We start from the raw sequence: 26366 nt of genomic DNA on the forward strand, positions 1-26366 counted from the left end.
AACATCAAAAAGGAAGAACAAGCAGAGAATCAGAAAAGGTGAGTTTAGATAAAAATAAAGAAACAAAAAGATGTCACTATATGAATAATTTAGGGCAGTGGTTCTTAAACTGTGGGGCTGGCTCCCCAGGGGGATGTGAAAAAAAGAAAACAAGAATCGAAAATATGAAAAATATATCTATTGAAACCAAAATAAATGAACTTAAAATACATTCTGATAGTAGAAAAATACATATATAGAGTTAGATAAACGTCGATAAAAGTTAAGCAGGTATAATATAATATGCATCTATGATATATCATTAATTTAAAAAGAACAAATTGGTATTAGTGGGCTCCTTTCAAAAAAACATTAGGGGGGCGCAATTAAAACTGTTATGAAAACTCGGGTCGAAAATACATAAAGGTTGAGAAACGCTGAACTAGAGGAAGAATATGTGATGATGAAAAGATACTTAAAGCAATTAGAAAAAGAAAAAACAATGCAGATAGATAGATAGATAGATAGATAGATAGATAATAATTTTTTGCATTTATATAGCGCTTTTCTCACTACTCAAAGCGCTCAGCAATTGCAGGTTAAGGGCCTTGCTTAAGGGCCCAACAGAGCAGTGTCCCTATTGGCATTGACGGGATTCGAACCGGCAACCTTCCGATTGCCAGTGCAGATCTCTAGCCTCAGAGCCACCACTCCGCCCTTAGATAGATAGATAGATAGATAGATAGATAGATAGATAGATAGATAGATAGATAGATAGATAGATAGATAGATAGATAGATAGATAGATAGATAGATAGATAGATAGATAGATATTTACTTGTCCCAAGGGGAAATTTTGGCCTTTGAAATAAAGTAAATTAATATAATATTTTTATTATCAACACGATAATAAGGCAAAAAATAAAATCGTTTTAAAGGTGACGATACGTCTATATAAAACCATATTTGTGCCAACCATATACAATGCAGAATCTTGGGTACAACTAAAAAGGTCCAAATTAGCACCAGTTGAAATAATGTATTTGAGACCAAGCGGCAGGTAAAACCAAAAGAGTTTCTTCTAAACCCTCTTTTTCATTCCAGTCTAAGAAAAAAAAAATAGCTCCATTTTTTAAAGAGGAATGTAACGAGGAAAGAAGGGTGAAGGAAAAATGCCAAGGGGAACACCATGAAGGTGGAGAAGTTCAACCAAAAAGGGATGGATGTCCTTTAAACAAATTCATATCCAGACAAAAGATCGAACAAAAAAATGTAATCAAGGGCTCAACATCCCAACACAATAAGGTATCACGTGACAAAATAAGTTAAGCTACCAAACCACTACTTACATAACGGATCATTCCCAAACCAATTTTTTTTACAACCCCCCTTTACAAATACTCGTACTTGTCACTTTTCTCGTCTCCTTTTCTTCCTTGATGTTCACTGATTTCCCTCATTATATTAACAGACACGTCGACCCGCATAGCGGTCACTTCTACACGGTCTTCGTTTGGACTGATCAGTCCGATGCCGCGACGTGCTGATTGTTCAATAAAGCCGCACGAACAGAAGGAGTGCCTCCGAATTCCCGCGCTCCGTTCTCGCGCCTTCTCATTAACTAGTCACCTGCGCGCGCCGCCGCCGATGATTTAAACCCGCGCGCGCTCTCTCTATCCTTCATGTCGTATTCCGGTTTGGCGCATTCACAGCATGGCGAGTTTGGGTTGTTGGTGTCATTTCTGGTTGGCATTTTGGGTGTTGGGCGCTCTTTTTGTCTCTACAACAATTGGGGATTTGACTAAGAAATGCGACGGGGACACGGCGATGACGCTGTCGTTTGATGGTTCACCGGCAGTTTTTCTCCAGAGTGAGTGCGCTGTGTTCTCGACCTCTGGGACTTGTCTGCGCTTGCGTCTTTAAGTAAATGTCGCCCCACTTTTTTTTTTTTTTTGTAATTTTTCAGAGACAAGAGGCGGACTGGTAAAGGTGACCAAAGATCTGCCGGGAGTCGTCCTCCGTGTAATATCTGGTCGCACCACACTAACGGTCCCCTTTACTTCATCGTACGCTCACGTGTCTGAACAGGTGAGTAGCGCCGGCGCTTTAGCCGTTCTTAGCAGTTTTAAATCAAGCGGAGTGTTTTGTGCATCTCCTGTTCTCTTTAGGGCTCCCAGTATGTCGTGACCATTGCTATTGGATCTCGCTCAAATCTGAAAACCTTCACCTGCCCTAAGCCAGGTATCCTACTCTTCTGGGTTGGCACACTGAGTGTCTCTGCGATCATCTAAATGGGTTTTTTGACCATCGCAGCTCGCCGATCTGGGAGTGTTGCTGAGAGATGTGCAGTTACAGCCAGTGAGCAGCTCCCTTGTGGAGGGTCTTCATCCATCACTCAAGCAGACTGTGAAGCCAACAACTGCTGCTACGATTCAAGCAGCAGCACCAGTCCATGCTACTATGCCAATGATGGTGAGTGGTTGGGGGGGTTGTGAGTGAGCAAAGTTGGCTGCTACTGGATATTTAATGCTTGTTTGCTTTGGCCAGTGACTGTGCAGTGCACCCTGGATGGTCAGTTTGTGGTGGTGGTGTCGGAGAATGTGACCCTTCCTCCTCTGGATCTTGGGTCCATCCTGTTGGTGGACAGCAGTTCCCCCAGCTGCAGTCCTGTGACCAGCCTGTCCAGCTTTGTCTTGTACCAGTTTCCAGTCAGTGCCTGTGGCAGCACAGTTCAGGTGAGGCTCTATCTGGGGAAACCTAGCAATGTTGACTAAAAGTGGCTAAGGTATTTTGAGTTGTCCTATCTAGTTGAAGATCAGACTGCCAAAGGACTTTTAATGGAGGTTGATATGTAGTCTACAATCATATATTGCCCATTTTCCTCTTTGGAAATATTAAAGGCAAGGTGACTTTACTAAACCACTAACACAACATAGGAACCAGAAGTGATTTGTCCCTGTTTCAGGTGGCTGGTGGCAATGTGACGTACCAGAACACCATGTCTGCTGCCATCACTGTGAGGAGTGGTCCAGAGGGCTCCATCACCAGGGACAGTGTCTACAAGTAAGCCTTCTGAAGCTGCTTCCTCGAACCCTAAATGTGCTCTACCTGCTATGATGTGGTGTTTCTCTCCTCAGGTTGTTCTTCCAGTGCACCTACTCGGGAAGCCAGGATGTGCAAGTGGAGGCTGAGGTGTATACTGTGGCACCACCTCTTCCAGTAGTAGAGCAAGGGCCATTTGACCTGGAATTGGTCATTGCAACAGGTACTCCATAGGGTGGGGGTCCCCATTCGTGGACTTTGTGCTATGAAGATCATGTGGTTCTGGTGTGGTGGTTCAGCTAGGTAATTTTTAAATCTTTCCATGGTCAGATTCCTCCTATGGCTCCTACTATGTGGATGCTGACTACCCAGTGACCAAAACTCTGAGGGATCCTGTGGCTGTGGAAGTGCACATCGTGAACAGGACTGACCCTAACCTTGTGCTGACTCTTGGAGACTGCTGGGTCACCCCAGGACCTTCTGCTTCTAGCCAGCCCCAGTGGAGCCTTCTGGTGAATGGGTAGGTTCCAAACACCCATGTTAGGGTGGTGGGATAGTTAGGCTGTTCAGTACTAACTGGGGGGTCTGCTTCTCCCAGGTGCCCATACACGGGGGACAACTATTTGACCAGCTTGGTGACTGTGGACAGCTCATCTGGAGTGGCCTACCCAAGTCATTACAAGAGATTTGTGTTTGAGATGTTTGCTTTTGTGGATCCTGTCGCTCAGCAAGCCTTGGCTGAAAAGGTGGGTTTTGTGGCAAAAGGGAATTCCTGTCTTGTGCTGCTTTGTGGTCTTGCTTGACATACTCTGTAGTGGGCTTCAGCTTGCGGTTGGATTTATTCATAGGCCTAAGGAAGGGTATGAAGTGTCTCTGCTGGTTGGGCTTCTAGTGATCTGGTTTCCATATCTTTGTAGATCTTCATCTACTGTGTTGCTGCTGCCTGCTATCCCTCTGCCTCAGACCCCTGTACTCAGACCTGCTTTAAAAGACGTGAGTATCCTGTGGTGTTTTGCCTGTAGATCTTTGCTTTAATGTTTCAAATGCAGTGTCTTCTTAGCTCAGACTGAGTGGTGTATGGACAGCTTGTCTCTCAGTGGGCAAAATTTGTTTGGCTACCTTTTTAATTGGGGTTCAGTGTGTTTTGAGACTAACCCTAATTTCCAAACCCCCCTCATTTTCAGGAACTGGCAGAGCTGTAGACCAGTTGGCACACATTTCATCATCCAGGAAGAATGTGCTCCTTCACAGTGGTCCTCTGCTCTTTGAGACTGACCAGGTGCAAACATCTAAGCTGCAGGATGAAGGTAATCCTCTTTGAATTGCAGTAGGCCAGGACATGGTTTTTTGGTTAATGCTCATTTGGAGAGTAAATGTCCTTTGTCTTCCTCCCGTAGCCTCTCTTCCCACTGGATACCTGGTGCTGGGAGCTGCAGCTGCCATGTTGCTGGTGGTCCTGGTTTTAGCTGTAGTTGCTGTGAGGAGGTTCAACTGGCAGAAAGTGAATCTGAAGTCTTAATAAAATATTTATGGTTGGATGACTTGTCTAGTTTTTAGACAAATTAGAGCAGCACCCGACAGGTGTGGGATTTTTAGGAGGGAGGTGCCCCCAATTCACAACTGCAGCCATTTAATAGACTTTTAGCAGTGGCTGGTATTTACCTTGGTTTTCTCGGGGGGGGGGGTGCGCACCTTGGCTTGTATAAGGGTTCCAACCCCCTTGTAGATGCTGTAGGCTTCTGTACAAGAGACAATTGTGGACTACTAGAAGCCATCCAAACTAACTCCGATCTTGACGTCCTGTGGTTTTCATGTGGGTGTTTTTTTTTTTTTTTTTTTTTTTTTTTGGGGGGGGTGGAGGGGGGATATTCTCGCATGCACCTTTTTGTTACCTTCTGTGGTCATTGCTGACATGAACAGTAAAGCCTGACTCCTCCTTCCCTTCAGAAGGAGATGGGGCATAAACTGCACCCCAAAATACATCCCTTCGTAAAGCCGGCTTTAAACTTCACGGGGCGCAATGACTGCTCCCGCAGACTCTACTCCTACGCTAGCGTTGTCCGGTTTTATACGTGGTGCGCGTATGTTACGTCAGATTCCACCAGGCGCCAGTGCGAGATCTCATCACGGTGAGAAAACGTTGGGCTTTACTGTGTTGTGAATTTAATGAAACCTTAATTAAATTCTGAGGAGAACTTGCCGCTATCTCAAATGGATGGAATCATTAAACGTCCAATCTGTAGATGAGCCCATTCCAGCAAGCATGTGGCAGGAACAATCCCTGGACTGGACATCGGGTCATTGTACGGTGAAGACCAGCACTCCCATACATTGGTGTCATTTTAGTGTCCCTAAACCTGCATGTCTTTGGAATGAAACCCAGGCACACTGTGGAAATCCACCAGGAAAACTTCAGGCAGCGAACACAAGGGACTGGACTCCCTGCTAGACAGCAATGCTACTGTACTGCCGCCATGGGTTTAGTATTCATTATTTAATTGAAGTTTTAACTATTGGTAAAATGTAACCTACTTTAATGCATTTCATCATGGACGTGCTGTCAAGTATAAAACCTAAGGCTGCTAAATGTGCAGAGTGTTGGAAAATCAAATGTCTTCTCGGTGGCGATTGTTACTATCCTGAAGCCCCAGAAGCAGGTAACGATTAAAACTGGGTCGGTTTTAAAAATGATCTATTTTAATGATAAAGTAAACTGCGAGATTAAAGACGATATTTCCACTTTGATCACTAACTTTTTCTCTGTGGCTCAGCTTCCGTACTTCCTGGTACTGTTACAGTGCAAAAAAAAATAAGACTGCACAGAAGATGGTATGTGAGACCTTTAAAATGTATCGTGTCATTACGATCGGGAATCTGTGACGCTTGAATATAAAAGCGCCACGAATGCACTTGTATGCCAGCATTTTGCTTCACCACATCGAGCCATTCATCAAACATCGAAGCACACAAATCGATCCTCAAAGAGGCTTTCTGTCACGTGTCACATTCCGATTTTTATCAAACTGCACCCCCGACGTTTTGCTTGGATTGCAACTCGCGCTCATTGCGTTAATTTCTATGAATGCGTGGCAGCCGTGATGCGTGTGCGTTCTGAGCGTGAAGTATTAACGTAAATGTTCAAACAAACTAGCAGAAATGTGGTTTAGTAAAACCATCCCATCGACCTTTCTCCTTAAGTAGCGTTTAAGTGTTCATCCAAGCAGGCGTTTTCTTTTAAAGTACACGTCCTTGTTGAATGGACTCCGTGACTCAACAGCAGCAGATGGCGTTAGGTGTGCCTGTTCAGTTAAATACACAAACGGTCCAGGATTTTCTATTTTGAATGATGGAGGTTATGCTACTGACAAACTCTAGGGTGTCCAAAATGGAAAGCCCCCTCACTCATCCTCCCCTCTCACACTACCTTCGTTATATATATCACAATAGGTCAATAATAACTCTGGTGCAGGAATTGAAGCAGAAAATAAAAATCCCAAACTTTACATTGGGTCAATTTAAAGTTCTTTTTTTTTTTAATTACATGGTCAGTGCCCCAATAAATAGCACTTGTGAAAAATCCAGTGTAATACCTGCTCTGATACGCGATTCCAGTACAAATAAAGCTGAAGTGTTTTAAAATTCACAGTAAATATGAACATCCAGCAGGGGGCGCCCGCTCTCTGTGAATACGTTCATTATGGAGACTGCAGCTTTACACTTGTCTCCGGTTCCAAAACAGGAACAAGCATTTGCCAAACATGGGATTCATTCATTGAGACCCTCTGAGCAGTACACAGTGGCGGCACCTAGTTATATGTTGACCAAACAGGGGGCACATTGGCACTTTATTTAAAAGGTTTACCTGAGTTGCCTCCACTTGTGTTTTCTCATCTCCCTGTCTGGTTGCTTACATGGCTGTAATGCTTTGTCCCTGTCGGCTGGCGTGTATGGCTGTAGCTGTTATTTTTTGATGGCCTCAGTTATTCCTCTCTCTCTCATATGTATGTATATATAATGTAAAATCCGTCTGTTCGCTTAACAGATTTAGATCTTTTTTTTTCCTATAATTTGCTTGAACATTCTGTTTGATTTTGCGACTTTTCTCATCGCACTAAGTATCATACTTCACTTGCAGGAGCGACTTATTCATGCGCATCTGAGACAGAGGCCGAGGGGAGGGGCAAGTGGGCGGGGCCCTCCTCACCGCTCGAGTCGCTCTACCGCTGGCCACGTGTTGGAGTGTTCCTTGTCTCCACTTAGCTACCGATACCCGTTTGTTTATTGATATTTTAAGTTTGTCCTGTTTCATTACTACGCGGGAAGAGCCACAGGGGGACGGCTAGATTTAAATAAAATAAAGTCTGTGGAATAAACCTCACACCTCACGCTGGCCCACTGCGGGAGGAGGTTTATCACTCGATTTGACAAGCTGGATCGCGTCTGCGATGATATAGTTTAAGACACACACTGCAAGAGAAAGAGGCCGGCGGCATCACGCATGCGTTCTAGTCCTCCTGTGACACTCATTGGTGATCGTGAATCAATTCCCATGTCAAGTTTCTAATTTGGAGACAATGGAAAAATTGTGTTGACTGGAGGCTAAATTTAGAGTGCAATTGTCCATAGGATGTAAAAGCATTATCTATATACAAATCTCTAAATGATTTAATCCCGTAGGTTTTAAAAACTGTCCACGTTTGAGAGAATGGAAAAAGATGGATATCATGTACTGTCACACACGTGCTCATAGGAGGCAGCTAAAAGTCCCAAATTCAGTATCTCGGAAAATTAGAATATTGTGAAGAGGTTCAATATTGAAGACCCCTGGTGCCACACTCTAATCAGCTAATTAACTCCAAACACCTGCAAAAGCCTTTAAATGGTCTCTCAGTCGAGTTCTGTAGGCTACACAATCATGGGGAAGACTGCTGACTTGACGGTTGTCCAAAAGACGACCATTGACACCTTGCACATGGAGGAGGGCAAGACACAAAAGGTCATTGCTAAAGAGGCTGGCTGTTCACAGAGCTCTGTGTCCAAGCACATTAATAGAGAGGCGAAGGGAAGGACAAGATGGGGTAGAAAAAAGTGGACAAGCAATAGGGATAACCGCACCCTGGAGAGGATTGGGAAACAAAACCCATTCAAAAATGTGGGGGAGATTCACAAAGAGTGGACTGCAGCTGGAGTCAGTGCTTCAAGAACCACCACACACAGACGTATGCAAGACATGGGTTTCAGCTGTCACATTCCTTGTGTCAAGCCACTCTTGAACAAGAGACGACGTCAGAAGTGTCTCGTCTTTTGACTGCTGCTGAGTGGTCCAAAGTTTATGTTCTCTGATGAAAGTAAATTTTGCATTTCCTTTGGAAATCAAGGTCCCAGAGTCTGGAGGAAGAGAGGAGAGGCACAGAATCCACGTTGCGTGAGGTCCAGTGTAAAATTTCCACAGTCAGTGATGGTTTGGGGTGCCATGTCATCTGCTGGTGTTGGTCCATTGTGTTTTCTGAGGTCCAAGGTCAACGCAACAGTCTACCAGGAAGTTTCAGAGCCCTTCATGCTTCCTGCTGCTGATGAACTTTATGGAGATGCAGATTTCATTTTCCAACAGGACCTGGCACCTGCACACAGTGCCAAAGCTACCAGTACCTGGTTTAAGGACCATGGTATCCCTGTTCTTGTTTGGCCAGCAAACTCGCCTGACCTTAACCCCATAGAAAATCTATGGGGTATTGTGAAGAGGAAGATGCAATACGCCAGAACCAACAATTCAAAAGAGCTGAAGGCCACTATCAGAGCAACATGGGCTCTCATAACACCTGAGCAGTGCCACAGACTGATGGACTCCATGCCACGCCGCATTGCTGCAGTAATCCAGGCCAAAGGAGCCCCAACTAAATACTGAGTGCTGTACCTGCTCATACTTTACATGTTCATACCTTTCAGTTGGCCAACATTTCTAAAAATCCTTTTTTTGCATTGGTCTTAATTGATATTCTAATTTTCCGAGATACTGAATTTGGGACTTTCATTAGTTGTCAGTTATAATCATCAACATTAAAAGAAATAAACATTTGAAATACATCAGTCTGTGTGTAATGAATGAATCTAATATACAAGTTTCACTTTTTGAATGGAATTACTGAAATAAATCAACTTTGTCATGATATTCTAGTTTTATGACCAACACCTGTATACGGGTGCCTGCCCCAAACCTTTCTTTGGGTGTCAAGACTGGTACAGTAGATAACAGCTTCTCTAACTTGAAGTGCTTCCTACATTGGTTTTATATTCCAAGTGATTGAAGCACCATTGGGTTGTTAGTATTTTGGTGATAACGTGTATGTATTGGGACACAAAGCAAGGGATTTAAAGAAGTGCTGCAGGATTTTATTTCTATTGTGCACCAAGCCTGTGTCTGTTCATCTCTTTGTGTCCATGTCCAGGTTTTTTTTTAGCTTGTATGTCTACTGCCCAGAAATAAAACTGAAAGTTAGGAAGCGCCATGCCACCTGCTGCCTTAGGTCTTTGTAGGGTCACCCTTTGGATACGTGAAGGTTTTGAATTCCAAATAAATGAGGCTATGGTTGAATCTAATTTCTTAAAAAATGATATGTTAATGTACAGTATATGGGGATGCATTGAAATAGAAAAAGATGCTTAGGAAGGATATTGACCTTGACAGTAAATCTGAGGTTTTAAATAACATTTCTTAGCTATGTGACTGTGTTAACTGATATTACTATTGAAAAGAACTGGGGTAGATGTGAACATCCAAAAGTGTGTGTTTTGAACTTTATAGGAGTTGGCCAGCACCCTCCTCTGAGGAAGCAGTGATATTTCAGTTCTGTTATTAATTTTAGTTTTATTTTTTATTCATCCATCCATCCATCCGTTATCCAATCCACTATATCCTAACTACAGGGGTCTGCTTGTGCCAATCCCAGCCAACACAGGAATGAACCCCATGCAGGGTGCCAGCCCACCACAAACACACACACACACACACCATTTAGGATCACCATTCCACCTAACCTGCATGTCTTTGGACTATGGGAGGAAACCCACACAGACACGGGGAGAACATGCAAACTCCACGCAGGGAGGACCCGGGAAGTGAACCCGGGTCTCCTAACTGTGAGGCAGCAGCGCTAACACTGCGCCACCCACTTCAGTTTTCATTTTTATTTCATTCTAGTCTTCAGTAGAGTCAAGAAATGTTTATTTAGTTCTGTGTTTAAAATTGTACTAATATTATGTATAAAAGCCAGCACTAAATAAAATAAAAACAATTTTTTGTTGTTTTTTTTTTCCTGTTGTAAGACCCCAAATGCTGACCTACACAAATTTCGATTCAAGTTACGTTTCAATCAACAAAATATACTCACAGTTCATAATGCCCTTAAACAGATCTTGAATATCGATGTTCAAAGAGATTAAATGGCCTAGGAGAGACTTCCCCACCCACAATTAGAGCAGCGCTGGTGAGCAGAGAGCTGAGGAGACTTTGTGCCAGCAAAGCAGCGGGTCCAGATGGAGTATCGCCACGACTGCTGAAGGTCTGTGCATCGGAGCTGGGGGGTCCTCTACAGTGCATCTTCAACCTGAGCCTGGAACAGGGGAGAGTCCCGAGGCTTTGGAAAACATCTTGTATCACCCCAGTCCCAGAGATATCACGTCCATGTGAGCTGAATGACTTCCAGCCTCTCGCTCTGACGTCACATGTGATGAAGACCATGGAGAGAATGCTGCTTCACCACCTGAGGCCACAGGTCTGCCATGCCCTCAACCCTCTGCAGTTTGCATACCAGGAGAAGGTGGGAGCGGAGGATGCCATCATCTATATGCTACATCGATCCCTCTCCCACTTGGACAGAGGCAGTGGTGCTGTAAGAATTATGTTTCTGGACTTCTCTAGCACCTTCAACACAATCCAACCTCTGCTCCTTAGGGACAAGCTGACAGAGATGGGAGTAGATTCATACCTGGTGGCATGGATCATGGACTATCTTACAGACAGACCTCAGTATGTGCGTCTCAGGAACTGCAGGTCTGACATTGTGGTCAGCAACACAGGAGCACCACAGGGAACTGTACTTTCTCTGGTCCTGTTCAGCCGATATACATCGGACTTCCAATACAACTCAGAGTCCTGCCATGTGCAAAAGTTCACTGACGACACTGCTATCGTGGGCTACATCAGGAGTGGGCTGGAGGAGGAGTATAGGAACCTAATCAATGACTTTGTTAAATGGTGCGACTCAAACCACCTACACCAGCAAAACCAAGGAGCTGGTGGTGGATTTTAGGAGGCCCAGACCCCTCATGGACACCGTGATCATCAGAGGTGACTGTGTACAGATGGTGCAGACCTATAAATACCTGGGAGTGCAGCTGGATGATAAATTAGACTGGACTGACAATACTGATGCTCTGTGTAAGAAATGACAGAGCCGACTATACTTCATTAGAAGGCTGGCGTCCTTCAACATCTGCAATAAGATACTGCAGATGTTCTATCAGATGGTTGTGGCGAGCGCCCTCTTCTACGTGGTGGTGTGCTGGGGAGGCAGCATAAAGAAGAAGGACGCCTCACGCCTGGACAAACTGGTGAGGAAGGCAAGCTCTATTGTTGGCATGGAGCTGGACGGGCGCTGAGCAGACTCCTGTCAATTATGGAGAATCCACTGCATCCACTGAACAGGATCATCTCCAGACAGAAGAGCAGCTTCAGCGACAGACTGTTGTCACCGTCCTGCTCCACTGACAGACTGAGGAGATCGTTCCTCCCTCACACTATGCAACTCTTCAATTCCCCATGGGGGGAGTAAACGTAAACATTATAAAAGTTATTGTCTGTCTGTATACCTGCAGGGCGCCACGGTGGCACAGTGGGTAGCGCTGCTGCCTCGCAGTTCGGAGACCTGGGGACCTGGGTTCGATTCCCGGGTCCTCCCTACGTGGTGTTTGCATGTTCTCCCTGTGTCTGCGTGGGTTTCCTCCGGGCGCTCCGGTTTCCTCCCACAGTCCAAAGACATGCAGGTTAGGTGGATTGGCGATTCTAAATTGGCCCTAGTGTGTGCTTGGTGTGTGGGTGTGTTTGTGTGTGTGTCCTGCGGTGGGTTGGCACCCTGCCCGGGATTGGTTCTCTGCCTTGTGCCCTGTGTTGTCTGGGATTGGCTCCAGCAGACCCCCGTGACCCTGTTTGGATTCAGCGGGTTGGAAAATGGATGGATGGATCGATGGATGTATACCTGCATTGTTATCACTCTTTAATTTAGATAGATATTTTATTAATCCCAAGGGGAAATTCACAATTTTTAATTTAATATTTAACATTGTTATTATCAGTTTGCTTCTGCTGGGGTATGTGAATTTCCCCTTGGGATTAATAAAGTATCTATCTATCGAGTAAAGTCAGCAAGATCAAATGTTTCAACCGATAAAACCAGTCGGTGCGAGCACGTTGCTGATAAGCTATAATCAAGCACACATTCCGAGAGATGTGTTCATGTTGTAACAACGTCCATTGCACAGATAGCCACACAGTGAAAATATCCACTTGACGGACGCCAGTGATGCACGTGCACAGACGAGGTCCTCAGCCACTGGCGCCAGCACACTGTATGGTGACTATTTGTGCTGCCAGTACTGAAGGGCAGTGACGTGCGGTGAGGTTCATGGCTGCTGACTCCTTCAGAGTCAGATTTACAAATATATGAACCCCAAAGAGTCGCTTATTGACTACAGTATTCAACTGGCAGCATGCCCACTGACGACTGGTGATGTTTCGTATCTCATCAGCACTCTTTACACACACATAGACAGGTAAGGCGCATATTTGGCTGATAAAGAACGGCGAGAGAGAGACAGCGCATTTGCTCCTCACCCTCCATGTGCTCGAAATTTGCCGTTGCGATTCCACAATTCAAACTCATTCAATACAAATTAAAGTGTAGAGTGGTGTACGAAAAAAAACGGATTTCAATTGTGACCTTAATTTATATATTTAGTTGTTTTAAAAGGTTTTAATTCTGACGCTTTCATCAATTTTAATACAGATTGTTCAACAAAATGAAAACAAGAAAAACAAATAAATATTTTATTTAAGGTCTACATTTATTTTTTAAATATTGGATTGCTTTTCTTAGTCTGATCCCACTTTTAATAAAATTGAAAACCGTTTATGGTCTTACCATCATTTGTAAATGAAGTCCATGCGCCTATCCGTTTCCACGAAAATTTCCGTCACTTTCTTGTAAAAGTCCCTCCTTTCTTTTTTTCCTTTAGTTTTAAAAATCTTAATCTTCCATTTTTGCAGTCAGTCGGAACAAAAAATAAAACTAAACGGCCCCGCTGCAGTGCGCTTGACTTTCTGATGTCGCTTACTTATCGGCGCCTGTGGTCAGCGGCAAGGAGCACACGCTGGGCTCACATGCGCCCCCTTCAGGCCGGCACGGTCCTGTCTGCCTCGCCTTGTGCCTTCTCACTGCGGTTTTCTGTCCGATCAGCGAGACTAAATATGTCACACACATTCATTAAATATATTAGCCATATTGTGGAAAGTCAGGGTGTATATTAAACGTTTCTGAACACCTTATATTGGGGACAGGCACGCGAATCAACCCCGCGTGTGAGGAGAGCGCAGTCCGACGTGAGGTGAGGATCGTCACTGCCGCATCTCGCGTTACTCCCTTGTATTTGAACAGGAAATGAGCCAATTCACCGATTTGGACTATAAAAACGATTAAAATTATTGGAATCATAAAGAAAACAAATGTATTGCACAAACCGGTGGACACATTTATTTAATGTTATCCTTATTAGTTTTTTATTTTTTAACTTTCCATGATGACAAGTGAGGCTCCACACGTCCTTGGAACGTGAGGCCACTGGTCTGCAGTCATGAGGTGAAGAGACACCTGCTGTCTTTGGAACTGCAACAATGCAGGATGTTTTCCACAGCAGTGACACTTTCTGAAGCTTTAGTTACAGGCTGAGCAGATGACAGAGGACACCACAAAGTTAGTCATCACAGGCCTTAAGAACTCGAGGACCTTCGAGGACCCTTTGGTCCTCCCTCAGGTCGTCTCCTCATACACGATCGTCAGTTATGGACAGTGCACGCCGATGATCAGAGGTGGGCTCATCATTGGCCATTTCAGATGGCATGGTAGGAGTTGTTGATGTAATAGAGGAGGAGGACTGGTCATTGGGAGATGGTGGCAGTGTTGAGGGCAAGTTTATTAAGAAATGGTTTCAGGGTGTTAGTTTTGCCCACATCCCCTCCCAAGACCCTGGGCCCTGGAATCCGGTAACAATGCCCAGTCCACTTTGGACATCCTTCACGTTATTCTGAGCGAGTTGGTTTTCTAGTTTTGCTTAGTAAGCATCCTTTCCTTCACTCCGCTTTTTCTTTTGCACATGCCGTGCGTCCTTCAGAGCCTTCTTGTCACCAGATTTGAAAGTGCTTCTCTTTATATATCTCATTTATGTAGACCTTTTAGCACGTCAGTTTTTCAAGGCCTTCCTGTATGTGGGTCCCACGTTGACTACACAGACGTTGACGCAGTGTGTGTGACACAGTGACAGAGTCCCTCTACATCATTTCCCAATGTGTGACATTTGGAAGCAGCCCTCCAGCCTCCACTTCCTCACTACTCTGATGATAAAAGGTGTGACCCATCCCCCCACACACACACACACACGTCCTATCCCCTCAAAATACAAGAAAGTGGCCGACGGAATCAAATCAAGGTCGATATACAAGAATGTTCAGTCAAGGATCACAACATCAAAATCGTTCAACTACCTTCTCTGTCCTACACCAGACTGTCAAATGGCGACCCCTGCTGGGCCAATCATTAACACTCAGTCTGCAACACCGCTTGTGACCTTCCACCGAATTTATCTTGGGTGTCTTGTACTCATGTGGGTGCGTGTCTGGGGGAACACACACACACACACACACACACACATCTCTTACTTCAGGAAGTTGTTTTCACTTATACTTTTTCTCTTTCTGTCAGACTTTTCATTGTTACGGTTATTCTGCACACCCAGTTTATGTGACTCCATTTTCAGCGTGTTGCCTCACTGAGACTTACGCAGTCAAACAGAAGCCTCCATAACATGGAACAGAGTAACTCTGGGATATCAGCTTGCCAACCCTCATGAACTGAAGTAAGTGACAGTCCTTCTTCCTACCTGTTCTGTGCCCCCCTATCACCCCCACAGCCTTCCCACCTCCCCTACAGGTAAGTGCACTGTTAATCACTAAACAATACAATGACTGAGTTATTACATTGTCTCCCGAAGTCTCATGATGCAGCTTGCCATCTAATCACAGGCTTGCAGCTGGCAACGAGATGGATCAGGTTGTGGTCAGATGTGCCTAAAGGAGCAAAAAGATTACACTTAAAGACATCTTTAAGATTTGAATACGGCAGGCCCAGCTTATTATGTCTGGTCACAAACTGATAGAAATTTGTCCTTACTCCTCCTAAAGTGACAAGTCAGCAACAAATTATAACTACAGTGAAAAACTGAGCTGATCGAAAATAATTCAATGTATGCTTTCTGCCATTAATGCAACTGTAAAATTCACTTAGTAAAAGGATAAGTGTCACTTTGTGTGTCTGGTTGCAATATTTCTGTCTTTCCAACAGATTGGTGCATCACAAGCATGTTTAGCAATAAAATCCATCACATTTGCCACTCTAATTGATGTCACATCAGAAACATTAACACTGCATTTAAAAATCCCACACCAAAAGGCATATAGTAGAGGCATATGCATTACATTTGCAATTCCAACAGATGGCACATCACAAACATTAATGCTGCTTTCACGAATCCCACGCACAATGGCATATAACAGAAACAAATGTGTTGCATATGCATTATATGATGCACTTCACTCATCAGTGCTGAGGTCTCTAACCCATTTTAGACAGCTAACACTGCTTTTACAAATCCATCCATTATCCAACCCGCTATATCCTAACTACAGGGTCACGGGGGTCTGCTGGAGCCAATCCCAGCCAACACAGGACACAAGGCAGGAAACAAACCCCAGGCAGGGTGCCAACCCACCACAGTGCTTTTACAAATACCACTCGTAATGGAACATAACAGAAACAAATGCTTTGCATTCGTCATTCCAACAGATGGTGTGTCACAAACATTAACAATGCTTTTACAAATCCCACTCCCAATGGCATATATCAGAGGCATATGCATTGCATTTAAAATTCCAACAGATGGCACATCTCAGATATTAACACTGCTTTTTGAATTCCACTCCTATTGGCATAAAACAGAAACAATTGCATTGCATTTGTCATTCCAACAGGTGGCACATAACAAACACTAGCACAACTTTTACAAATCCTATTCCCAATGCCATATAACAGAAACAAATGTGTTGCATATGCATTATATGGTGCACTGCAATCATCAGCACTGAGGTCTTTAACCCATTTTAGACAGCTAACAGTGCTTTTACAAATCCCATAACAAAAGACATATAGTAGAGACATATGCATTGCATTTGTAATTCCAACAGATGGCGCATCACAAACACTAACACTTCTTTATGAATCTCACTTTTAATAGCTTATAACAGAAACAACTGCATTTCATTATCTTTCCAACAGATGGTGCATCACAAAATTAACACTACTTATACAAATCCCAATCCCACTGGCATATAATAGAAGCATATACATTACATTTGTCATTCCAACAGATGGCATATCTCAAACATTAACACTGCTTTGTGAATCCTGCTCCCAATGGCATATATCAGAGGCATATGCATTGCATTTGAAATTCCAACAGATGGCACATCTCAGATATTAACACTGCTTTTTGAATTCCACTCCTATTGGCATAAAACAGAAACAATTGCATTGCATTTGTCATTCCAACAGGTGGCACATAACAAACACTAGCACAACTTTTACAAATCCTATTACCAATGCCATATAACAGAAACAAATGTGTTGCATATGCATTATATGGTGCACTGCAATCATCAACACTGAGGTCTTTAACCAATTTTAGACAGCTAACAGTGCTTATACAAATCCCACAACAAAAGACATATAGTAGAGACATATGCATTGCATTTGTAATTACAACAGATGGCGCATCACAAACACTAACATTTCTTTATGAATCTCACTTTTAATAGCTTATAACAGAAACAACTGCATTGCATTATCTTTCCAACAGATGGTGCATCACAAAATTAACACTACTTATACAAATCCCGATCCCACTGGCATATAATAGAAGCATATACATTACATTTGTCATTCCAACAGATGGCATATCTCAAACATTAACACTGCTTTGTGAATCCCGCTCCCAATGACATATAACAGAAGCAAATGATTTGTATCTGCATTACATGGTGTGCTGTAGTCTTCAGCACTGAGGTTTTCTTAGACTTTAACCCAATTTCCATTTTAAATTGCTAGTCTAAGGTTGTACAGCTAGTAGCATATGAATCAGTAAAGGGTCTTCTATTCCTGAGGTGTCCAACCAGCAGAAATGCATACAACAGTAATTTAAAATGACTACATTAAAATGCATTTCAAATAAATGTATAAATAATCAAGAAACATTTCACAGAGCAATTTTAAGTGGCCTATTCATAATTCTGAAATAATGTATTCACATTGTCAGTTTATTATGCAATCATTTAATTTTTGGCGTACTAAAACTTACTTCAAAGAAACTGTTTATTTAATTAAGTATGCCTTTATTTAAATGAACATTTTCTTGAAGTCTTTATTATTCGTTTCCTGAACATTATATGGGGTCCACATTATACATTCACGTTATATGTTGTCGTCTTTACTTTATCAGTACACTTATGTGAACTTGTGACAAGTTAAAAAATGGACCACACGTCGTTTTAATTTAAAAACAATAGGGGAAATTAAAATAAGTCTCAAAGGAAATTTTGTCCCCTTTAAAATTTGCATTAGCTGTGGGGGAAAATCAATGTATGTGGTGCACGGTGATGCATTGGTGCGCTGAAGTATTCGTCACATAGATGCAGCGTTGTGGGAAACGTGCTCTAATACTATAATTTCGCTGCTAAACAAATTAAATAAAGCGGTAAAAGTAAGTACTTAAAATTATGAAGACAAAATTAACTTATTACAACACATTTTCGAGGTATATTTTTTAAATAACAATACTCTCTTTCTATCATCAGTTTTATCAGTGAATTTCTCTTAAAAATATGCAGCTGATATAATTTGTATTCATTTATTTTTAAATCGTCATAATGATTATTAACATATATTTTGAATTTTTATATAGAGACTCTTACTCAGAGCTCCCTTTTCTTGATTTAACGGGTCTTTCCCAAACCGTCTTCTTTACAAAGCCCCTCTACAGAAACTCTCACATTCGTCATGTTTCTCCGATTTCCCTCATTAACAGACACATCGCCCCGCAGAGCGCTAACTTCTGCAAGGTCTTCGCTTGGACGTCTCAGTCCGATGTCGTGACGTGCTGATTGCTCAATAAAGCCGCACGAGCAGATGGAGTGCCGCTGATTTCCCGCGCTCCATTCTCGCGCCTTCTCACTAACGAGTCACGTGCGCTTCCTCCGGTGATTATTTAAACCCGCGCGCGCTTCCTCGTTTCTGTTTTGTTCTACTGTAGCGCATTCACAGCATGGCGCGTTTGGATTGTTGTTGATTTTTGTGGCTGGTCTTGTGGTGTCGGGCACTCAAGTTTCCTCTGTGTTGTCAGGGGACGTGCGCGTGACTAAGACATGCAGTGGAAGCAAGACGTTGTCGCTATTTGATGGCTCTCCTAATGTTTATATCCAAAGTGAGTGCGGCGTGCTCTGGGCCAATCCGACTTGTCCGTGTCTGCGTCTTCAAATAAATGTGGCCCGCTTTTATTTTCGTATTTTTCAGAGACGAGAGGCGGACTAGTTAAGTTGACCAAAGATCTCCCTGGAATCGTCTTTCGTGTTACGTTTGGCCTCACTACACTAAAGGTGCCCTTGTCTTCCCGGTACGGTTATGTGTTTGAACAGGTGAGTATCGTCGACGCTTTAGATGTTGCTTTCGGTCTTTACTCAAGCCGCGTATGTTATAGTTTAATCCTGTTCTGTTCTCGATAGGGCTACATGTATGTCGTGATCATTGCCTCAGGACGTCCCTCTAATTTGAAAACCTTCACATGCCCTAAGCTAGGTATGCTTCTCTTCTGGGTTTGCACCCTGAGTGTGTTTTCCTCCTTTTAATGGTGTTTATGACCATCACAGGTCCCCGCAGTGTAGTTGATGAGAGATGCACAGTTGCAGACCATGAGAAGCTCCTTTGTGGAGGGTCTTCATCCATCACTTAAGTGGACTGTGAAGCCAACAACTGTTATGATTTGAGCAGCAGCACCAGTCCATGCTACTATGCCATTGATGGTGAGTGGTGGTGGGTGTGAGTGAACAACGGTGGCTGCTAATGGATATTCATGCTTGTTTTGCTTTTTGTCCAGTGACTGTGCAGTGCACCCTGGATGGCCAGTTTGTGGTGGTGGTGTCTGAGAATGTGACTCTTCCTCCTCTGGATCTTGGGTCCATCCAGTTGGACAGCAGTTCCCCCAGCTGCAGCCCTGTGACCAGCCTGTCCAGCTTTGTCATGTACCAGTTTCCAGTCAGTGCCTGTGGCAGCACAGTTCAGGTGAGACTCCATCTGGGATGTCAACCAGCACTAGCCAGAGAGCCCAGGCTAATGTGTTGAATAAGATTTTTAGGCTAAACTATTGTCAGTAAGGACTGCTCTACCCTTTGTACAGGGTGATCCAGATGTAATTATGCAGATCTGGATGACTTTGTGCCCAACTGTAATCATCCCCACAAATCAGACAATTCATGTCATTAGTTCACACACTTCTCGATGGTCTGGAATTTTTTTCGGTGATTTTTTGTCTGTGTTAAACTTAAGTTGTAGCATAATTGTTCTATAGGGTGGTCCAGATCTAATTATGCAATCTGCACTCCCATAAGTATTGACCCACAGAGACCAGAAAGGTGATATACAAAGGCAATGCTGCCACCACCTCCTACTAATCTTGGTGATAGCAGTGACTGTAATGTCCCCGTTTCAGGTGTCTGGTGGCAATGTGACTTACCAGAACACCATGTCTGCTGCCATCACTGTGAGCAGTGGTCCAGAGGACTCCATCACCAGGGACAGTGTCTACAAGTAAGGCTTCTGAACCTGCTTCCTCTATCCCTAAATGTGTTCTACCTGCTATGTGGTTCTCTCCTCAGGATGTTCTTCCAGTGCACCTACTCGGGAAGCCAGGATGTGCAAGTGGAGGCTGAGGTGTATACTGTGGCACCACCTCTTCCAGTAGTAGAGCAAGGGCCATTTGACCTGGAATTGGTCATTGCTACAGGTATTGTATGGGGTGGGGTTACCATTTTGTGGTGTCTCCTTCTCTTTGAAGAGATCAAATGCCTTGTTAACAAATAGTGGGTTTTTAGCAGTTAATCTTTTGACCGTGATGTTAAAAACCCATTATCTCCCACTGTCCTATTTGTAGGACAGCGACATATATGCCTATATCTGTCGCAACGAAGCAACCACGTGATCCGGGGTACATTCACAGCAGACTTGAGGTTGTGCGTCACAACACTTCCGCGAAAGCGGCCATGTGCCATATAGCGTGTGGGCGACAGGTTGTGCTTTGTGTCTTTGGAGGCAGCTTCTGATGTTCCCTACCTGTGACGGCGAGTCTGGACATTTTGTGCTAGTTTGCTGGGACGGAGAGATTGACGCAATGTAAGTAAACTATCTAACTCTCCGTATTGCTAACTTGTATTCTAATCGCACTTACTTAGACGTTATTCTGCGACATTTTCCACTGTCCTGTGAATAGGACATTGGGATGATCGCATGCCTATATCTAAAGCGCACCTTATTTATCTTTTTTTGTGTAGCAAGACATGGCAAAAAGGTGCATCACCCTAGATGAAGTGTCACAGCTTCTGGAAGACTGCGAGGAAAAATACTCGAAAGCTACTGTCTGTGTGCTACCGCCAAATACCAGTCAATTGTCAGACGAAGATGAAGGGGATGAGGACGTTGCCAATGCAGGAAATGTAACTGTTGCTGATGTTCCGGGAGAGCTAGAAGTCGAAATGGTTGGAGAAGACATGGAAGACGACACATTGTTTGAAAATGAGGGGGATGACGCTGAAACGGAAGAGAATCAACCATCAAGTTCTGCACCTCCAGCGAAACGGCCAAGGAAGAAGAAATGTCCTGCGCCGTCCTGGACAAAGCAGAAGAAGCCAGTCTTCCCAAAGACATCTGCTCTGAATGGACAGGCCGCCGGTGTTGCAGAAAATAATCTGAGACAAACTTTAGCCCAACATAATCCTGTGCAACTCTTTGAGGAGTTCTTTTCGCCAGAGATATATGACCTAATCTGTAAAGAAACAGTTCGCTATTCAACGGATTTTAGGAATGATCATGAATTTCATACATCAACTGAAGAAGTGAAGGTCTTCCTTGGGATTTTGATTATAACTGGATATCATAAAGTCCCGTCAGAAGCAGACTATTGGAGTGATGCAGAAGATCTTGTCGTACCTATTGTCAAGAATGCTATGTCCCGAAACCGATTTCAGAAATTGAAAAGTTATATTCATTTTGTGGACAATTCTACTGCAGACAGCAACATAGGTGACCGATCATTCAAGGTGAAGCCGTTGTTTGAACTCTTGAATGAGAATTTCTGTAAATTTGGCTATTTTACACCCAATATCAGCATTGATGAGATGATCGTGAAATATTATGGGAGAAACCGCCTGAAACAATTTATAAAGGGAAAGCCGATCAGATTTGGGTATAAATATTGGGCCATTTGCTCCAGCGAAGGATACTGTTACACCTTCACATTGTATTGTGGAAAGGAAACAACTGCAACAGATGTGCCACTTGGTTCTCGCGTTGTCTTGAATGCTGTACAACATATTGCTGATCCAAGCAGCTATGCTCTGTATTTTGATAACTTTTTTTACAAACCTGGATCTGCTCGGGCAGCACGGTGGCGCAGTGGTAGCGCTGCTGCCTCGCAGTTAGGAGACCCGGGTTCGCGTCCCGGGTCCACCCTGCGTGGAGTTTGCATGTTCTCCCCGTGTCTGCGTGGGTTTCCTCCGGGCGCTCCGGTTTCCTCCCACAGTCCAAAGACATGCAGGTTAGGTGGATTGGCATTTCTAAATTGGCCCTAGTGTGTGCTTGGTGTGTGTGTGTGTGTGTGTCCTGTGGTGGGTTGGCACCCTGCCCGGGATTGTTTCCTGCCTTGTGCCCTGTGTTGGCTGGGATTGGCTCCAGCAGACCCCCGTGACCCTGTGTTCGGATTCAGCGGGTTAGAAAATGGATGGATGGATGGATGGATCTGCTCTCTCAACTGGCAGATAGAGGATTTCGAGCAACCGCTACCATTAGAGAAAACAGGATCAATAGAACATGTCCAATGAAGTCATCAAAAGAGATGAAAAAATCAGATCGTGGTGCCAGTGAGTACGTCTATGAAAGAACATCAGAGGTACTTCTCGTGCGTTGGCACGACAATAACATTGTAACAGTTGGCACTAATCATGACTCTATTGAGCCGCTTCATGATGTCAAGCGACGTGTAAAAGGCCAGAAAGAAAAGAGCACGGTGAAAATGCCTAATTTGATATATAATTACAATGCGTACATGGGCGGTGTTGACCATCATGACTGGCTTGTTTCAAAATACTGTGTTTCTATACGTGGAAAGAAATGGTACTGGCCCCTGTTTACTCGCTGCATTGACATGGCAATAGTGAATGCGTGGATTCTGCACAAAAGTATCCATGGGGGAAATGCCATATCATTGAAGGATTTCAGACGAGCAATTGCCATAGTTTATTTGAAGACCACTGTCCAACGCAAGCATGCAGGAAGACCCAGGGTGCCCAGACTACCAACAGGAGCTGACATGATGTGATACGATGGCGTGGGACATTTTTTGATGCAGAGGGATAAACAGCGTCGCTGTCAGCGTGAAGGATGCAAAGGCAAGCCTAAAACATATTGCAACAAGTGCAATACAACACTTTGCCGTACTTGCTTTCAGCCATTTCATGATAAGTAGTGTTGGCATTTGGACTATGATTCCTCTTATGTTTGGTAACTTTCTTGTAAGGACATAATTGTGAGCAATAAATGTATATGTTCTCATATTGTACATAGAGCTTCTGTTATGTGAAGTCATCCCAGTGTCCTATTTAGAGGACAGGCTGTATCTACATAAGTAAACAAAAAGAAACATGATTACATGGTTTTTCTGTTCCAGGGACTCCAAATGACTAACTTTACAACGGAAACAAAAAAATTAAAAAAAAAATTAATTTGGGAGATAACGGGTTTTAATGCCCTCTCCTTTCCATGTCCAGATCCCTCCTATACCTCCTACTATGTGGATGCTGACTACCCAGTGACCAAAATGCTGAGGGATCCTGTAGCTGTGGAAGTGCACATCATGAACAGGACTGACCCTAACCTTGTGCTGACTCTTGGGGGCTGCTGGGTCACCCCAGGACCTTCTGCTTCCAGCCAGCCCCAGTGGAGCCTTCTGGTGAATGGGTATGTTCCTCCCTTTGTGAGGGTGGGGTGGAGAACATGGGTTGACAGTTCTAACTGGGGGGGTCTGTTTGTCTCAGTTGCCCAAATACAGGGGACAACTATTTGACCAGCTTGGTGACTGTGGACAGATTTGTGTTTGAGTTGTTTGCTTTTGTGGATCCTGTAGCTCAGCAAGCCTTGGCTGAAAAGGTAAGTATTCTGTCCCAATGGGAGTCCTGTTTCTAATGCTGCTTACAGGCTCTTGTGGTCTTGTTTGAAATGCTTGGGCTTCAATTGGGAAATTTTGGGGAATCCATGTAGTTGGTTTCATAGACGTGTCGTGCCCCTTTCTGTAGATCTTAATCTACTGTGTTGCTGCTGCCTGCTATCCCTCTGCCACAGACCCCTGTACTCGGAGCTGCCCTGCAAGAAGTGAGTAGCCTGTCGTTTGCCTGTAGATCTAGTAGAATATGGCTTTATGGTTTCAAATGTGTTGTCCTGTCAGTCACTCAATACAAACTAGTGGTGTATGGGCCGCTTGTCTATGCAAAATTGTCTGGCTAGTTAAGGGGATTCGGTGAGTTTGTGAGACTAAACCTTAATTTCCAATGCTTTCAGGATCTGGCAGAGCTGCAGACAAGTAGGCACACATTGCTTCATCCAGAAAGAATGTGCTCCTTCACAGTGGTCCGATGGTCTTTGAGGCTTACCAGGTGCAAACATCACAGCTGGAGGATGAAGGTAATCCTTTAAATCCCAGTACTGCAGTAGGCCAGGATGTGATTGGATGGAGTGGTAGCTCTGAGGCTAGGGATCTGCACTGGCAATCGGAAGGTTGCCGGTTCGAATCCCGTAAATGCCAAAAGGGACTCTGCTCTGTTGGGCCCTTAAGCAAGGCCCTTAACCTGCAATTGCTGAGCGCTTTGAGTAGTGAGAAAAGCGCTATATAAATGCAAGTAATTGTCCTTTGTCGTCTCCCCACTGGATACCTGGTGCTGGGAGCTGCAGCTGCCATGTTGATGGTGGTCCTGGTTGTGGATGTAGTTGCTATGAGGAGGTTCAACTGGCAAAAAGTGAATCTGAAGTCTTCATTTTTATGGCTGCCTGACTTGTGATTTTTTTTTTTTTGGGGGGGTGGGTCTGGTTTTTGGACAAACGATTAGCACCCAGCCGGGGGCAGGTGTGTGTGTGGTGGGCTTTTTTTGAGGGTAGTTACACCCGCCCCCTTCAATATTTCAGCCTTAACATGTCAAATCCTTTTTAGTAGTGGCTGGAACAGCTTTGAGCTCCATTGCTAGTACTTTTGTTATCGGTGGTGGCGGCTAGTCAAAATGGGGGGGGGGGGGCGCAACTTGAGTAAGGGTTTCAGCTTTTTTTTTTTTTTTTTTTTTAAATGCCATAAGCTTTTGTACAAGAGACAATTGTGGAGTACTAGTGTTGGATTCCCCCCCCCTTCTACGTTGTAACTCGGATCTTAACCTGTTTTGGATTTCTGTCACATGCAGATTTTTTACCTTGTGTTCTTTGCCGTCTGTAACACTAAAGCCTGATTTTCTTCTCTCCAGAACGATATGGGGTGTAAACTGCACCCCAATACTTGGTGAGGGACCACACTACCTCCCTCCTGTCGTGCGGCCCGTGAAGCAGAGTTTATAATTCACGGTGAGCGACGCATGCTCCAGCGGACGCTACTTCTACACAATTGTGCTGCTTGCTCGCTTATTTTACATATCTGGACTATTCCAGCAGGTGGCAGTGCAAGATCTCATCACGGTGATAAAACGTTGGGCGTCGCTGTGTTGTGAATTTTAATGAAACGTCCATGTAGAGAAAGCCAAGCAAAATGACGCCAACTCTTATCTGAGTTGCCTCAAGCTTGCATATTGTAATCTTTAGTTAGCCAATAAAAGGTCCTTTTGCTTGGCTTTTCTGTACGTTCATAATGGCTAACACAGTACAACACCCTAGTACTATGAAACATCCATTAAATTCCAAGGAGAACTTGCCACATTCTAAGGATGTTTCAATTCACATCCAGCAATGCAGGGATGTGCCCATTCCAGCTAGCAGTGGGCACGAGGCAGAAACAATCCCTGTATGGGACATTAACTCATAAAGTGAAGACAAGCACTCGTACACTGGCATTTTTAGTGTCGCCAAACCTTCATGTCTTAGGAAGGAAACTGGCGCGCACTGTGGAAACCCACCTGCAAAAACTAAGTGCAGGCAGGGAACACAAGGGATGTGACTCTCTGCGGGACTGCAGCGCTACCACTCCGCCACCGGATAATAACCGTACACTGTTAAAAGTACTTTTGTTAAAAACGCAACAAATTAGAAGAAATTGAGTGGTTTAATATACTGCACTATTGAGTAAACCTAATTTTAAAATGAGTGATTTAAATAAGTGGCAAAATTGGTTTTTATTTTACTCATTCATTAGAATTGCAGTACTCAATGAGTAATAATGCAATGCTGGACTGACTGGATAACAAATGCATACTAAAATTCCATATCTATTTGAACATAGTCAAGTTTAATTTTCAAAGGAAAATTAAATCGAATGTCTGAGGATAATTTTTATTGAATTGCTGACTTTCAAATCGTCGATGCAAATTTTCTTATTACACAAATAACACAGGAATGAGTGGTAAATGGGAAAGAAACCGTGAAATCCTGAGGCAAATTCCGCTCTTCAAACACTTCCTG

General features: G+C 43.8%; 1 protein-coding gene across 9 annotated transcripts in view; it reads left to right on the forward strand.

Moving 5' to 3' along the window:
- The first annotated feature begins 1654 nt into the window (after window positions 1–1654).
- The window catches only part of LOC127527745 (zona pellucida sperm-binding protein 4-like), a 64325-nt gene continuing 39613 nt past the window's right edge, over window positions 1655–26366 (forward strand). The window contains exons 1-9 of one of the 9 annotated variants that reach the window (XM_051927519.1): window positions 1657–1849; window positions 1946–2067; window positions 2148–2220; window positions 2293–2451; window positions 2527–2714; window positions 2945–3042; window positions 3117–3244; window positions 3352–3541; window positions 3620–3767. In XM_051927519.1, coding sequence (XP_051783479.1) covers window positions 1693–1849; window positions 1946–2067; window positions 2148–2220; window positions 2293–2451; window positions 2527–2714; window positions 2945–3042; window positions 3117–3244; window positions 3352–3541; window positions 3620–3767 — 1263 coding nt within the window. In that variant the 5' untranslated portion in view covers window positions 1657–1692. Of the gene's footprint in view, window positions 1850–1945; window positions 2068–2147; window positions 2221–2292; window positions 2452–2526; window positions 2715–2944; window positions 3043–3116; window positions 3245–3351; window positions 3542–3619; window positions 3768–19548; window positions 19734–20160; window positions 20259–20326; window positions 20455–26366 lie in introns of all 9 variants that reach the window. The other 8 variants (XM_051927523.1, XM_051927520.1, XM_051927522.1 and 5 more) reach the window with 8 other exon arrangements.

The sequence above is a fragment of the Erpetoichthys calabaricus genome, chromosome 5 (genome assembly GCF_900747795.2).
Source record: "Erpetoichthys calabaricus chromosome 5, fErpCal1.3, whole genome shotgun sequence".
Lineage (NCBI taxonomy): Eukaryota > Metazoa > Chordata > Cladistia > Polypteriformes > Polypteridae > Erpetoichthys > Erpetoichthys calabaricus.